The following is a 16,637-nucleotide window of genomic DNA, read 5'->3' as shown; positions in this document are numbered from 1 at the left end:
AATCTACCTGCCAATGAAGGAAACATGGGTTTCATCCCTAGTCCAGCAATATCCCATGTGCTGCGAAGCAACTAAGCCCATGCACCACAACCATTGAATCTGTGCTCTAGAGCCCAAGAGCTGCAACTACTGAGCCCTTATGCCACAACTACTGAAGCCCCAATGCCATAGAACCCGTGATCTGCAGCAAGAGAAGCCACTGCAATGAGAAGCCCATGCACGGCAACTAGACAGTAGCACCCACTTGCTGCAACCTGTGACAGGCCTGTGCAGCAACGAAGACCTAGCACAGCCAAAAATAAAAGAATAAAATTATATAAAAAGCAATGAGGTCAATTATCAATTAAAGCAAGTGGGAATTTACTGCCAAAGAGCAGCAGTTGGGGGCAGGGAGCATGGCAGTGAATGGAAACATCTAAAGATTTGAAGAATTCTTGCTAAGCTGATCACTTTACAGGTGCTTACTGAGGGCACAATAGGATGATCAGATATCAAGAGGAGAGGTTTAGAAATTTTATTAGGTATCAAGGCTGGGGACTTTCTTCTACAATAATTTAGCAGGATTCTTGCTACAACTGGGCTATGCAAGCCCAAGGGTGTGCCCCAGGTTGAGGTCAGAGGAGTCTGAATAAAGTTTGGTCAAGAAGAGAGTCTTTGCCAACTTAAAGGTGGAAAATTGAGAATCTTCTGTCATATATAATTATTTGTTAACTAATAAAGCTCAGAAACACTGAAAATATAACCCGCAAGGGCCACAAACATTCTATTTAGCAAAAGTGAACACCTTTGCTAACATGAACCAAAGAAATAAATGCTCTAGAAAGGTATGTCACACACACACACACACACACACACACACACACACACACACACTCTCTCTCTCTCTCACCATGACCAATGCTTCAGTACTTAATCTTATTTAAAAATTACCCAGAAAAGATCCACTAATTACTTTATTAAAACTAAACCAAAATTTTAAACAAGTAAGAATCATAGAGGTTATATTCCAGTGGACTCATTATAAAACTGTCAGAATTATAATTCTAACTGTTTAATAAATGATTTTACATTTTCCAGAATTTTAAATCATTGTTTTGAATACCATTTTGATAAGATCAGGGAGAGGATACATACCTATTTTATAAAAAACATCAAGCCTACCTGTGTTGTATAAGAATTTATTTTGATTATTTGCATTTGGATTCTCATATAAAAATGCTCTGAGTCATAATTTCTTTGAAATTTTTTTTTCTGAAAAAGATGGTATATATAAAACAGTAAAAATTCAGTTTTCCTTATTTGGGGGAAATTTGGGAAATATTAGATTCAAGATAATACTTAATCTCTATAAAGCAATACTAACAGAATTCCTTTAAAAGGCTTTATTTTATTTACTAACAAATCCTTGAAGTAGGAAAATTCTTCATACTTATACAGTCAGGGATAAAAACTCCTCAATTCTTTAAGCACAGTCACACACAAAACTACTAGGCTCAGTTCTGGAATTTCAGCTACAGATCAAGACTTAGATATACAAAGAAATTAAAATTAAAAGTATAGATGGATACACAAAATCTCATATTGAATCTCTAATCAAATTTCTATTCTACTTCCAATGGAAATAAGACAAATAAAAAAAGGAAAGAGACAAATAGGTTGAAAAATAAAGGTCAACTAACAAACCAAATTCTCTATTATCTCTCATCTGATAGCAAATAGGTCCTCATTATCCCAAGAGAACTACCAAGTGCTTAGGTGTTACTGAGGTATTCCTGGCTTTTTAAGGGATATAAGCCCTAGAAAGATGACATCCAATGCCCCTCTAATCTGGTAGTTAGAATCCTTACTGGTTATAAGTCCATTATTAACACAGCAGAAAAGAAAGCATCAATAAGCTATGTCCATTTGATAGTGTAATTTATCCTTTGTCCTAATTGGGAAGTATCTCATATGAATAAATAACTGAATATATTCCTTCTGGTGACCAATTAAATTGTTATAGTCATGGGAATTCCATGTGGTCATGAGAATTCCATGTGGTCCTGAGACTATTTAACAGTATATATGAAAAATGAAACTGTACAGACAGATTTCCTAGAAATGCCACATCTCATTTTGTAGATTCTGGAAGCACTTGCACATTTGTATAACACATGTGAAAATATTTGTTAGTACCTTGTGAAGCAAACTTTGGACCAACTCAAGTGAAGCGACTTAGCAGCAGCAGCAGCAAATATCCATTAATAGGACAATGTTAAACTGTTTTGATTGTAATTGTTTAATTACTTTCTCATATATAATTCTCATTGTGCCCACTATGCTCTGTGCCCTGTAAAACTGAACTTTGTGCGTGGGTCAACCAAAAAGGCTCTTGCCCCCTGGTTTCTGCTTAGGTAAAGCTATTGGAAGCTATTGCGGGAAGGTGGAGGAGAAGAAGAAAGTGATAGGGTAATAAGCCCCTTATCTTCCTTCCTTCTGAGTTTTGTTTTGGCAATTGCTGCATTTCTCCACCAAAGCCCTATCATTGGTGGCCTCCTCTGTTGCTGTGGCTCTTTCTCTGAGTTACGGTCCTATGCCTCCCATTGCCCCTTAGCTTTAAGGGCAGAAATACCTGCCTGTTATTGCTAGTCCTGGTAATCCTGGCGAGTCATCTAATTGGCTAGACAACCATTTGTTGAATTTCAGTCAGCTCCTGCCCCTAGCCATTCCAAGACTTGATCAGTGTGCACATGTGCGAAGCAGCCATGATAACAGGGATGGAAGCTATGCAAGTGCTGAATACCATAGACTTCCCCTCAACAAAGCTGATCTGTGTACGCTCATCACAGAATCCAAAACCAGTTAGCATCATTTCCTGGGGAAAATAGCTAGATATCTGGTGATACATTGATTACACTGGACCTCTTTTATCATGGAAGAGGCAATGATTTATCCTAGGAAGAACAGATACATATTTCACAATGAATTTGCATTAGTAGTCTGCTATCATGGCTTCATACTGTGTCAATCAGCTAAACCAGAACTGTTTCCAGAATTTCCTTCCGTGTATGTTTCCACATTAAGGTTCACCACAAGGAAAGTTTGTTTGAGATTTGTAAGAAGGAAATGCGGCAGTAGCCATTTCTATTCTGAAGGCCATGACAGGTAAAGTACTGTTACAGGTCATGCACAGTGCTGGCTTACCTTGTTCATGTGGGGCTACAACTTGGGCCTGCAGCTCCTCTAGCTCTTACTGGATTTCCACCTCAGTTTTTCCAAGTCCTGGCCAGGAGCATGTTTATGATAAAGATCATCAGCTTACTCAGCAGGGCACCTGCATCATCAAAATCGGAAGCAATGAGAGACAGAGACGGTTCTAGTTTATCTTTTTAATTTTATTTTATTTTTCATTTATTTTTATTAGTTGAAGGCTAATTACTTTACAATATTGTAGTGGTTTTTGCCATATATTGACATGAATCAGCCATGGATTTACATGTGTTCCCCATCCTGATCACCCCTCCCGCCTCCCTCCCCATCCGATCCCTCTGGGTCTTCCCAGTGCACTAGCCCTGAGCACTTGTCTCATGCATCCAACCTAGACTGGTGATCTGTTTCACCCTTGATAGTATACTTATTTCAATGCTATTCTCTCAGAACATCCCACCCTCGCCTTCTCCCACAGAGTCCCAAAGTTTGTTCTGTACATCTGTGTCATCTTGATCTTCATTTCCTGTCCCCTTCCCTTCCAGAGGTTCTTCAGACTTCAGGATCAGCATGAGGTTAAATGGCCATAAACTATACTGCTTAATGGTCTCCACCATTGCATAAAGTCTAATGCCTTTAAGAACTCCCTATTTGAAGTCACTCATGTGATTCTACTCTGATCAAACTCTGAATGATACACCTTCAACATGTTTATCAGCCTAGTCTCTTAAAGATTTAAAGAATGCCTTATCCTTTCCATGATATCTGCACAACATTGCATCTTACTAGGGAACACATTGAAATCAAATATAATAAGGAGCCCATATACATATGGAACTCATTCCATTTATATGTACTATCAGTTAAAAGCAACTAACTTGATTTGTGGAATGGCCTGCAGAGATAGAGTTACCATGATAGTTGGAGCACCACTTCTGGTAATGACATGCTGTACTCTAGGATGGCCTATAAGCCTGTGATAAGCTACAGACGCAATTTGTTATTTTCCTCCTTCTGTGTCCCCAATGAAACATTTAAAGAAGAGTTAATACCTATCTTCTGGAAACTATTAAAAAAACTGCAGAGTAAGGAACATTTCCAAACTAATTCTGTGAAGCCACAAGCACCATGATACCAAAATCAGATGAAGATAATACAAAAAAAGAAAATTACAGGTCAATATCACTGATGAATATAGACACAAAAATCCTGAGCAAAATACTAGCAAACTGAATCCAATAACACATTAAGAGATCTTACACCATGGTCAAGAGGGTTTTATTTCAGGGATGCAAGCATTCTTCAATATCTGCAAATCAATCAGTGTGATACACTACATTAACAAGTTGAAGAATAAAAACTATATGATCAAGAGATACAGGAAAAGCCTTTGATAAAATTCAACACTCATTTAAGATAAAAACTCTCCAGAAAGTGGGTAGGAGAGAACCTAACTCAACATAATAAAGGCCGTGGGCTTCTCTGGTAGCTCAGCTGGTAAAGAATCCACCTGCAATGCAGGAGACCCCGGTTTGATTCCTGGGTTGGGAAGATCCCCTGAAGAAGGGATAGGCCACCCACTCCAGTATTCTTAGGCTTCCCTGGTGGCTCAGATGATAAAGAATCCATCTGCAGTGTGGGAGACCTAGGCTTGATCCCTAGGTTGGAAAGATCCCCTGGAGGAGGGCAAGGCAACCCACCTCAGTATTCTTGCCTGGAGAGTCCCCACGGGCAGAGGAGCCAGGTGGGCTACAGTCCATGGGGTTGCAAAGAGTCAGACATGACTGAATGACTAAACACAACATAGCAAAGCACAGCAAGTTACAAATCTACAGCTAACATCATACTCAACAGTGAAAAGCTGAAAACATTTCCTCTAAGATCAAGAACAACACAAGAATGTCCACTCTCACCACTTTTATTCAATATAGTTTTGGTAATCCTAGCCACAGCAATCAGAGAAGAAAAAGAAAAACAAGGAGTCAAAATTGGAAAAGAAGTACAATTGTCACTGCTTGCATATGACAAGATATTATATATAGAAAATCCAAAAGATGCTACCAGATAAGTACTAGAGCTCATCAATGAATTTGGCAAAGTTGCAGGATGCAAAATTAATATACAGAAATCTTTTTCATTTCTATACACTAAAGATGAACAATCAGAAAGAGAAATTAAGGAAACAATCCCATTTACCATCACACTGAAAAGAAAAAAATTGCCTAGGAATAAACCTATCTAAGGAGGCAAAAGATCTGTACTTTGAAAACTATAAGATACTGATGAAAGAGATCAGAGATTACATAAACAGATGGAGAGATATACCATGTTCTTAGATTGGAAGAGTCAATGTTGTCAAAATGACTATACTATTCAAGGCAATCTACAGAATTAATGAAATTTCTATCAAAATACCAATAGAATTTTTCATAGAATTAGAACAAAAAAAATTATATGGAAATAAATTTTTTGTGTTTCCTTGTATGGAAACACAAAAGACCCCCAAATAACCAAGAAATCCTGAGAAAGAAAAGCAGAGCTGGAAGAATCACACTCCTTCACTTCTGACTGTACTAGAAAGCTACAGTAATCAAAACAGTGTGGTACTGGCACAAAATCAGAAATAAAGATTAATGGAATAGGATAGAGAGTCCAGAAGCAAACCTATACACCTATGGTCAATTAATCTACAATAAAAGATGCAAAACTATACAATGGAGGAAAAACAATCTCTTCAATAGGTGGTGCTGGGGAAACTGAACAGCTACATGTAAAAGAATGAAATCAGAACATTCTCTAACATTATTTACAAAAATAAATTAAAAATGGATTAAAGACCTAAATGTAAGATCAGATACTATAAAACTCCTAAAGGAAAACAGAGCACTTTGACATAAATTGAAGAAATATCCTTTTGAATTTGTCTCCTAGAGTAATGGAAATAAAAGCAAAAATAACAAATGGGACCTAGTAAAACTTAAAAGCTTCTGCATAGCAAAGGGGACCATAAAAAAAATAACAAAAAGCAAACAACCTATAGAATGAGTGAACATATTTGTAAACAATGAAAATGATAAGGAATTAATCTTCAAATTATATAAAAAAACATATGGAACTCAATATCAACAATTCAAAAAAAAAAAAAAAAAAAGGAGCAGATCTCAAAAGACGTTTCTCCAAAGAAGATATACAAATGACCAAAAGGCATATGAAAAGACATTCACAAAGCTAATTAGTCAGTTCAGTTCAGTCGCTCAGTCATGTCCGACTCTTTGCGACCCCATGAATCGCAGCGCGCCAGGCCTCCCTGTCCATCACCAACTCCTGGAGTTTTCCCAAACTCATGTCCATCAAGTCGGTGATGCCATCCAGCCATCTCATCCTCTGTCGTCCCCTTCTCCTCCTGCCCCCAATCCTTCCCAGCTTTTCACTTTCACTTTCACTCTTTCCTCTTTCACTTTCATCAAGAGGCTCTTTAGTCCCTCTTCACTCTTTGCCATAAGGGTAGTGTCATCTACATATTTGAGGTTATTAATATTTCTCCCGGCAATCTTGATTCCAGCTTGTGCTTCCTCCAGCCCAGCGTTTCTCATGATGTACTCTGCATGTAAGTTAAATAAGCAGGGTGACAACATATAGCCTTATTTCTTTTCCTACTTGGAACCTGGCTGAATAATTCTTTGCGCTGGGGAGGGGGGGCTATACTGTTATCTTGCGCATTGTAGGATGTTTAGCAGCATCTCTGGCCTCTACTCATTCAGTTCAATTCAGATCAGTCACTCAGTCATATCTGACTCTTTGCGACCCCATGAACTGCAGCACGCCAGGCCTCCCTGTCCATCACCAACTCCCAGAGTTTACCCAAACTCACGTCCATTGAGTTGGTGATGCCATCCAACCATCTCATCCTCTGTCATCCCTTCTCCTCTCACCTTCAATCTTTCCCAGCATCAGGGTCTTTTCAAAAGTGTCAGCTCTTCGCATCAGGCAGCCAAAGTATTGGAGTTTCAGTTTCAGCATCAGTCCTTCCTTTGCTTACATCATTTCATTTATTGAAACCCCAGTGTGCTTTCTCTTATATTTTAGTTTGGAGCATATTTTCCTCTAGTTTTTAGAAAGTTTTGATGAAATGTCATGGTTTTTTATGTAATTTTAATTCTATCTTTCATGGAGTCATTTGAATACTATTTCAAATGCTTTCTCTCTCCTCACTCAGTCCTATGAAACTTTGAATACGTATAGCATTCTTTACCTATTGGCCTTGGTGAAAGTGGGAAAAATGTTTGCAATTTCCTTTTGCCTAGGTTTCAGATAATTAGCAGATTTCAGTTACAGAAAAATTGTTCAAGTATAGCAGTGACAGTTATTAGCTCTTTACTTTTAGAGCTAAATATTCTTCAGTATTTAATTCACCCTGGCTCTATACCTATAAACAGAGGCTAACTCCTTAGAGATGCAGAGTAAACTTAAGAGGTACAACTGACACTTGGCTATAATATTTCAGTGTTTACTTCTGGAGTCTTCAGTTAAATATACACAATTTTACCATAGCTCTAAATGTCTCCATGGAACAAATGCATAAAACACAGAAAGAGAATGACTTCCTTGTATTATTTGCCATTTACTGTAGTGAAAGTGAAAGTTGCTCAGTAGTGTCTGACTCTTTGTGACCCCATGTTCTATACAGTCCGTGGAATTCTCCAGGCCAAAATAATGGAGTGGGTAGCCTTTCCCTTCTCCAGGGGATCTTCCCAACCCAGGGATCAAACCCAGGTCTCCCAAATTCTTTACCAGCTGAGCCACCAGGAAAGCCCTTAGTAAAGGCTAAAATGTTTTTAATGATATATATCATGTAGTAAAAATTTCAGCCAGGTCTTGACAACATATTCAGCCTGTGTCACTATTTGTGCTAAGGAGTTGTTGTGTAAGGGATCACTTCACTTTATTTCCCTCAGACTCCTTTTTAAATACCTCTTCATTCTAGAGTCCTTTTTAAAGTTAGTGACTAAGTGTGTATTTACCCTATTAGTATTTTTCATAATTTTGTAGATTTGGGGTTTTGTTTATTTTTATATGAAAATTCGGCAATGAGGTGCACTATTTCACAGTTTCCAAATGGTCAAGGATATCTATAGTGCTGGACATTTCATTACGTATCATGTCAGTCTATCCAGACTGTACCATGTCTCAGTACCTCTACCTTTATCACTCTGATCTAAGTCAGTATCATCTCTTGCTAGAATTATTGCAATAACTTCTAATAATTTCCCTGACTCTATACTTGAAGCTCTGAAGGATGAAGCAGCCAGAGTGATCCATTTTCAGCTTACACTGAAAATGTAAGCCTGTTGTTCCTGGGTTCAAAATCCAGTTGCTTATCTCATTCTGTATAATAACCAAAATCTTTATAAGAGGGTGTATATATATATATATATGGGTGTATATATAAGAGGGTGTGTGTGTGTGTGTATATATATATATATACACACATATATATATATACAATTTCAAGTAATGAGTCGGAAGCAAAATAAGCATGTGTTAAAATTCTGACAAAGTTTGCACAGCTCAGCTTTGATGGACTTATTTAAATAAACTTAGAAATGCTGTGCTACCAAATACTATGTTAAACCAAGACTAGAGTTTTACATTCACTGTCATAATGACATAACAAATTTATTGTAGAGTATTCATTCTGCTTTGAACTAGAAGTGGTAAATATTACTATCCATCTATTGTTTAATTTTCTTAGCATAGATTCTGTTGCTCAAAAAATTGACTGTAAACAGAAGTTGAAGGCAAGATGAAAGAGAAGAAAAAACTATTTTTCAAAAAATAAATACAATTATGTAAAACGTTAAGTTCTTTTAAGTTCCTTATGGAGATGGGGTGTGGTATGTGTTGCAGCATATACAGTGTTCCTTACTGTGGGTCACAGTTGAAAATGTGAAAGAAACTTCTGTAAGTGACCTACCCTTACCATTTAGTTATCCTCCCTTCACTCACATTCCACAACTCAGCTCCCAGGACCCAGACAATCAGTCTTTCAAAACATGAAACTGATTGAGGAAGCAGTTTATAATAATTACAAGAGGGCAATTTTGAAAGGGCAACCATAGGGAAGTTCAAAGGGAAAAGAGCTGCAAATTCTGGAAAGTGGGGAAAGGAGGAGGAATAATGGGATGGGAAGAAAAAGAGAGAGGAGAGGGAAAGGGGGAAAAGTTTTCCTACCCCAGGGACCGTAGTGGCTGAAGAAAATTAAAGAGGAAGACAGGAAGAAAAGAAGCATGAGAATGTAATGGGGTGTCAGCAGCATAATACTAACCACAGAGAGAATCCTGGTGTTTCTCAGCTCTTTGTATTCCAAGAATAGTTCCTTTGGTTTCTCCTGAGAGATATGTGACCTCATACATGTTTGTTCTCAAAGATACTGTGTGTTTGCTCTTGAAGATTCTGCCATCTTTGCACAGCCCTGGAAGAGAGCCGAAGGAAGGGTAGAATGTGGGCAAGCTGCAGCATCCAATAGGAAGACTCAGTTCAGTCCTCACTTAGCACGTCTCCTATTAGGTGCTGATAGGAATTCCTGACCACGAGGCATGCTTTGTTAAAAGGAGCCAGACACAGATCCTCCCTGTTCTTAAGGTCTTAAAAAAGTGTTCCATATTTTGTATTTCTAATAGTTACTTCACATAAAGGTTATTCCTTAGGATTTGAGGCTCAAGATTACTGTAATATTTGAATATAAATGCTTCATATTTAATTCCTTTTCTCTTTTCAAAAGTGAATTCTGCTACCTCCTAAGTGAAAGACAAAGTGGACTTGCTATCAGTGTGCATAATAAAATAAAAGTAGGATAAAGAAAAGTGTTTCTCTGAGTTTGATCATCAGCACTGAACATCAGTAATTAACAAGGGCATTACAATACAGGCATCACTAAAGATGTCTTTCTATAACTCACTAACTGTCTGCATACTCTCCTCATTGCCACTTTCATTTCTTGATTCCTGAATGTATAAATGACTGGATTCAGGAAAGGAGTGAGAACTGCATAAAAGATGGCCAAAAACTTATCCAGGTGTGTGGAAGGAAATGGCCATGTATAGATAAAAATCAAAGGACCAAAGAACAGAGCTACTGCAGTGATGTGAGCTGAAAGTGTGGACAGAGCCTTAGATGAACTGCCTGAAGAGTGTTTCTGAACAGTGAGAATAATGACAATGTAGGAAATTATCAGAATGAAGATGGAGCCAATAGAGATGAATCCACTGTTGGCCATGACCATAAACTCTAGTTGGTAGGTGTCTATGCAGGCAAGTTTGATCAACCGAGGAAGGTCACAATAAAAGCTGTCCAACACATTTGGGCCACAGAAGGGTAAGTTTACCACAAAAGGCAGCTGAACCATGGAGTGGATAAAGCCTATTATCCAGGCAGCCACTAAAAAGGAGATGCACATTCTAGGGTTCATGATGGTCAGATAATGGAGAGGCTTACATATTGCAACATATCTGTCAAAGGCCATGGCTATGAGCAGCACCATCTCCACACCACCAACGATGTGGATAAAGAAGATTTGAGCGATGCAGCCTCTAAAGGAGATGACTTTATGCTTTCTGAAAAGGTCATAAATCATCTTGGGAGAAGTGACAGAAGAAACTCCCAGGTCAATGAAGGAGAGGTTGGCCAACAGAAAGTACATGGGGGAGTGTAAGTGAGGGTCAGAAGTCACAGTAAGAATGATGAGGGAGTTTCCCATCATGCTTGCCACACAGAGTGTGGATGAGAACACAAAGAGGAGAAGCTGGATCTCCCAGGAGTTGGTGAGTCCCAGAAGCACAAACTCTGACACCACAGACTGATTTGCTCCATCCATTAGCTTTGTTAGTATTACTACCTGAAGGAGGACAACAGAAAAAAATGTAAATCATGATAATTATGTTAATTATAAATTAGAAGAAAAGGAATTACAGTTATAAAAGCCTGTTTCTACATTAGCATTAGAACTGACCTAATATGCTCGTGACCTTAAAATGTCTTTACACAGGAAAATTGATGGCTATCATATGGGGCTCTTCTTAGCACCTTATTTTTTCTGCAGTTAATATCCTCTGCTTCTTCACAGGGTTGATGCCCTGTATTACTCATGAGATACAAGATGTTCAGCATTAGTATAAGGAATTCAACCTCAACCCTTTGAATGTGGGTTCAAAACCAATACGATCCAAGTCTGTTACAATGAACTAATCATTACTGCCATCTATTTCAAGCCTACAAACTTTCACTTGGCCCCGCCCATGGGAACACATTCACCTTCAATATTATTTAAAGGTTTACCATAGCCACACAGTTTTGGCTTACTATTACTAGCATTTATTTTATTGTCCCTGTATCATAGTGAACTGATAACAGTTCTAACTTACCAAGTAGACTCTAAGCTTCTTGAAGGCAGGGATTTTGGCTTATTCATATTTGTACTCCCTGAAAAGTGGTCCAGAGAGGTGCAGGTCCATGAATTGTCTATTACCAATTTGTATCATACCAAGTAGAGAGTTTGTGAGTCAGTATTTAAAAATTTCTCTAGCAATTTGATATACAATGATGCCAAGTTTTGTACTTTACAAAAGTAATAGTCCATGAAGAACTAGAAATAAAGGGAAAAATCTTATCCTTCAACACAGGTAATTTGAGAAACATTGTTTTAGGGTTCTTAGCATATGATCTGAAAATCTTAAAACTATGAAATGCACAATGTAGTGGAAACCATTTTGTACAAATCTCTATATAAGGACTTATCCCAGTATCATGTGATTATTAATTCTAGAGATACAACATAACTTAACGAAGGGAAAATGGGTTTTGAATTTAGATTTCAAGATTTATACTAAAGTTCATCCATGCTTTATAAAGATAGCTTTGTCTTGGACAAGTTGTTTAAATTCATTGAGCTTCAGTTTATCTACCTATGCAATTGCAATTAGTAGAATAATGCATCTAGACATAAGGTGATAGTAAGTATTCAGTAAATATTATATTTACTTTATTTCACTTGCCCTCATAGCACTCAGTACATGAGACATTATGAGTGAATAAGAAAATAAAATACTATTGACATACAGGGAGTAGCAGACTTTTATATCAGAAAATGTGTTTCATAAATAATTAAGAAAAATATTAAATATTTGCATTTTCTTAGAAATTACCTTGTATGTTTAATTGATTTGCTCTCAAAGCAACTGTATTCTAGCAGCACTTAACAGATATGTAATTTATTATTTGTTCAATTTCTGTTTCCCACCTAGGCTGCAAGTTCTACAAAGTTAAGAACTGCATCTGCCTTTCTCAATCCCATTCACTGAAAATTTACAACCACAAGTAATTGTTTGCTAAACGTCTGAATAACAAGTACAGTTGTCCCTTGAACAATATGAATTTGAACCCTGTGAGTCCATTTACATGTGGATTTTTCAATAAATATACAAACATATACCTGTAGAACATTGTGCAAAACTTATATTGAAGTGGATAGCCTGTCCTTATATAGACATAAGGTGATTAATATTTAATATAAAATTAATAATGTGCTAATTTCCTTAATCTTTCATAACTTGGCTTTCTAAAATTACTTTACTATATAGTAATTGGAGACACTACCTATCAGTCTGTGATCACAAGTAAGTATGTTTTAAAAAATCTAACAATGTTCCCAGTGCTAAGTTATAAATATTATTGTGATGCTATATACCATAAAGGGCTTCCCTGAGAGGTCAGTTGGTAAAGCATCAGCCTGCAATGCAGGAGACCCTGGTTTGATTCCTGGGTCAGGAAGATTCACTGGAGAAGGTACAGGCTATGCACTCCAGTATTCTTGGGCTTCCCTGTGGCTCAGCTGGTAAAGAATCCATCTGTAATGCTAGACTTGGGTTCTATCCCTGAGTTAGGAAGATCCCCTGAAGAAGGAAAAGGCTATCCACTCCAGTGTTCCAAGAGTATATATTCTGGCCTTGGAGTACAAAATAAAATAGGGCAAAGGCTAACAGAGTTTTGCCAAGAGAATGCACTGGTCATAGCAAACACTCTCTTCCAACAACACAAGAGACGACTCTACACATGGACATCACCAGATGGTCAATACCGAAATCAGATTGATTATATTCTTTGCAGCCGAAGATGGAGAAGCTCTATACAGTCAACAAAATCAAGACCAGGAGCTGACTGTGGCTCAGATCATGAACTCCTTATTGCCAAATACAGACTTAAATTGAAGAAAGTAGGGAAAACCAATAGGCCATTCAGGTATGACCTAAATCAAATCCCTTATGATTATACAGTGAAAGTGACAAATAAATTAAAGGGACTAGATCTGATAGACAGAATGCCTGAAGAATTATGTACACAGGTTCATGACATTGTACAGGAGGCAGTGATCAAGGCCATACTCAAGAAAAAGAAATGCAAAAAGGCAAATGGTTGTCTGAGGAGGCCTTACAAATAGCTGAGAAAAGAAGAGAAGCTAAAGGCAAAGGAGAAAAGGAAAGATATACCCATTTGAATGCAGAGTTCCAAAGAATAGGAAGGAGAGATAAGAAAGCCTTCTTCAGTGATCAACACAAAGAAATAGAGGAAAACAGTAGAATGGGAAAGACTAGATATCTGTTCAAGAAAATTAGAGGTACCAAGGGAACATTTCATTCAAAGCTGGGCACAATAAAAGATAGAGATGGTATGGACCTAACAGAAGCAGAAGATGTTAAGAAGAGATGGCACAAATACACAGAAGAACTATACAAAAAAGATCTTTATGACTGAGACAACCACGATGGTGTGATCACTCACCTAGAGTCAGACATCCTGGAGTCTGAAGTCAAGTGGGCCTTAGGAAGCATCACTATGAACAAAGCCAGTGGAGATGATAGAATTCCAGTTGAGCTATTTCAAATCCATAAAGATGATGCTGTTAAAGTGCTGCACTCTATATGCCAGCAAATTTGGAAAATTCAGTAGTGACCACAGGACTGGAAAAGGTGTTTTCATTCCAATCCCAAAGAAAGGTCATGTCAGAGAATGTTCAAACTACTGCATAATTGCAGTCATCACACATGCTAGCAAAGTAATGCTCACAATTCTCCAAGCCAGACTTCAACAGTACATGAACCATGAACTTCCAGATGTTCAAGCTGGATTTAGAAAAGGTGGAGGAACCAGAAATCAAATGGCCAACATCCATTGGATCATCAAAAAAGCAAGAGAGTTCCTGGAAAAGCATCTACTTTTAAACTTCAATGCCTACATCAAAACCTTTGACTGTGTGGATCACAGCAAACTCTGGAAAATTCTTCAAGAGATGGGAATACTAGACCACCTGATCTGCCTCCTGACAAATCTGTATGCAAGTCAAGAAGCAATAGTTAGAACTGGACATGGAACAACAGACTGGTTCCAAATAGGGAAAGGAGTACGTCAAGGCTGTGTATTGTCACCCTGATTATTTAACATATGCAGAGTACGTCATGTGAAATGCTGGGCTGGATAAAGCAAAAGTTGGAATCCAGATTGCTGGGAGAAATATCAGTAACCTCAGATACACAGATGATGCCACCCTTATGGCAGAAAGTGAAGAAGAACTAAAGAGCCTCTTGATGAAAGTGAAAGAGGAGAGTGAAAAAGCTGGCTCAAAACTCAACATTCAAAAAACGATGATCATGGCATCTGGTCCCATCACTTCATGGCAAATAGATGGGGAAACAATGGAAACAGTGACATAATTTATTTCTGGGGTCCAAAATCACTGGAGATAGTGCTTGAGGCCATGAAATTAAAAGACACCTTCTCCTTGGAAGGAAAGCTATGACCAAGCTAAACAGCATATTAAAAAGCCGAGACATTACTTTGCTGAAAAATGTCTGTCTAGTCAAAGCTATGGTTTTTCCAGTAGTCATGTATGGATGTGAGAGCTGGCCCATAAAGAAAGCTGAGCGCCGAAGAATTGATGTTTTTGAACTCTGGTATTGGAGAAGACTCTTGAGAGGCCTTTGAACTGCAAGGAGGTCAAACCAGTCAATCCTAAACGAAATCAGTCCTGAATATTCATTGGAAGAACTGATGCTAAAGCTGAAACTCCAATCCTTTGGCCACCTGATGTTGAAGAACTGACTTATTGGAAAAGATCCTGATGCTAGGGATTGAAGGCAGGAGGAGAAGGTGACGACAGAAGATGAGATGGTTGGATGGCATCACTGACTCGATGGACATGAGTTTGAGCAAGCTCTGGGAATTGATGATGGACAGAGAAGCCTGGTGTGCTGCAGCCCCAAAGAGTTGGGTGTCCCAAAGAGCTGGACATGACTGAGTGGCTGAACTGACTGACTGATATACCATAAAATTTTATAGTGATTCATTCATTATTGTATCAGCAAGGCTACCGTGAAACAACTGTATTGATTACTCTAGGTTACTTTGAGGCAATTATATTGCTGCTTCTTCAGTATATAAATTGTTGTGACTAAGTATCAGTCTCTCTTCACTTTATGTTTTCTTTTTTTATGTCTAGTCTTAATAATATGTGTAATATACACAATATTTTGTATTCTATAAGATATATAGATGTAGGTACAGAGAGATGATTTATCTTATAAACAGATGATGTAAACTTACAGTACTGTAAATATATTTTCTCTTCCTTATTACATTTGCACACTACTATATTAAATGGCAACTCACTCCAGTACTCTTGCTTGGAAAATCCCATGGACAGAGGAGCCTGGTATGCTACAGTCCATGGTGTTGCAAAGAATTGGACATGACTGAGCAACTTCACTTTCACACTTAAAATAGATAACCAACAGGGACCTACTGTATAGCACAGCGAACGCTGCTCAATATGTTGTTAACACCTTAATTAAGAGAAGAATTTGAAAAAGAACAGATACATGTATATGTATTATAAATGAATCACTTTGTTGTATACTTGAAACTAACACAACATTGTTTATCAACTATGTGCTAATATAAAATAAAAAGTTAAAAATATTTTCTTTCTCTAACTGACTTGACTGTAAGACTATAGTATGAACATGTGTGTGTTCAGTTATATCTGACTTTGCAACCCCATGGATCCCAACCAAGGGATCTAACCCACATCTTCTGGATTGTGGGTATATTCTTTACCCACAGAGCCATGGAGGGGGCTCAAAAAAGAAGAGGGGGAGATACCAAAAGTATTTGTTCTGTGAAAAATTAGCTAAAATTTTCAGTGATGTGAAAAATAGGATGTAAACAGATAGCCTTCAACATAGGAGAATCAGACTGAAAATCTTATAGTAATAGGTAATAGCAGATTATATACTTGTAACAAGTCAACTAAGATAGAATGGATATAATTGGATGTTTAAAAAACATTAAAATATCCCTGATTATATAACCGGTAAGATGAATCACAATAAACTGTGGAAAAT

The 16,637-nt window shown here is 37.7% G+C and overlaps 1 protein-coding gene across 1 annotated transcript; it reads right to left on the bottom strand.

Annotated features, from left to right (window-relative positions):
* Nucleotides 1-10,102: 10,102 nt before the first annotated feature.
* On the bottom strand, nt 10,103-11,068 carry LOC110149939 (olfactory receptor 4F3/4F16/4F29-like). The gene has a single exon (XM_020912672.2). The coding sequence runs from the start codon at nt 11,057-11,059 to the stop codon at nt 10,103-10,105; it is 957 nt and encodes a 318-aa protein (XP_020768331.2). The 5' UTR covers nt 11,060-11,068.
* Nucleotides 11,069-16,637: the final 5,569 nt, after the last annotated feature.

Source organism: Odocoileus virginianus, chromosome 6 (genome assembly GCF_023699985.2).
Source record: "Odocoileus virginianus isolate 20LAN1187 ecotype Illinois chromosome 6, Ovbor_1.2, whole genome shotgun sequence".
NCBI classification, from domain to species: domain Eukaryota; kingdom Metazoa; phylum Chordata; class Mammalia; order Artiodactyla; family Cervidae; genus Odocoileus; species Odocoileus virginianus.
This window is presented reverse-complemented; position numbering and strand designations above follow the sequence as displayed.

Excerpts from the sequence above, each read along its gene's own strand:
- LOC110149939 (XM_020912672.2), bottom strand. The coding sequence starts at position 11,059 with ATGGATGGAGCAAATCAGTCTGTGGTGTCAGAGTTTGTGCTTCTGGGA.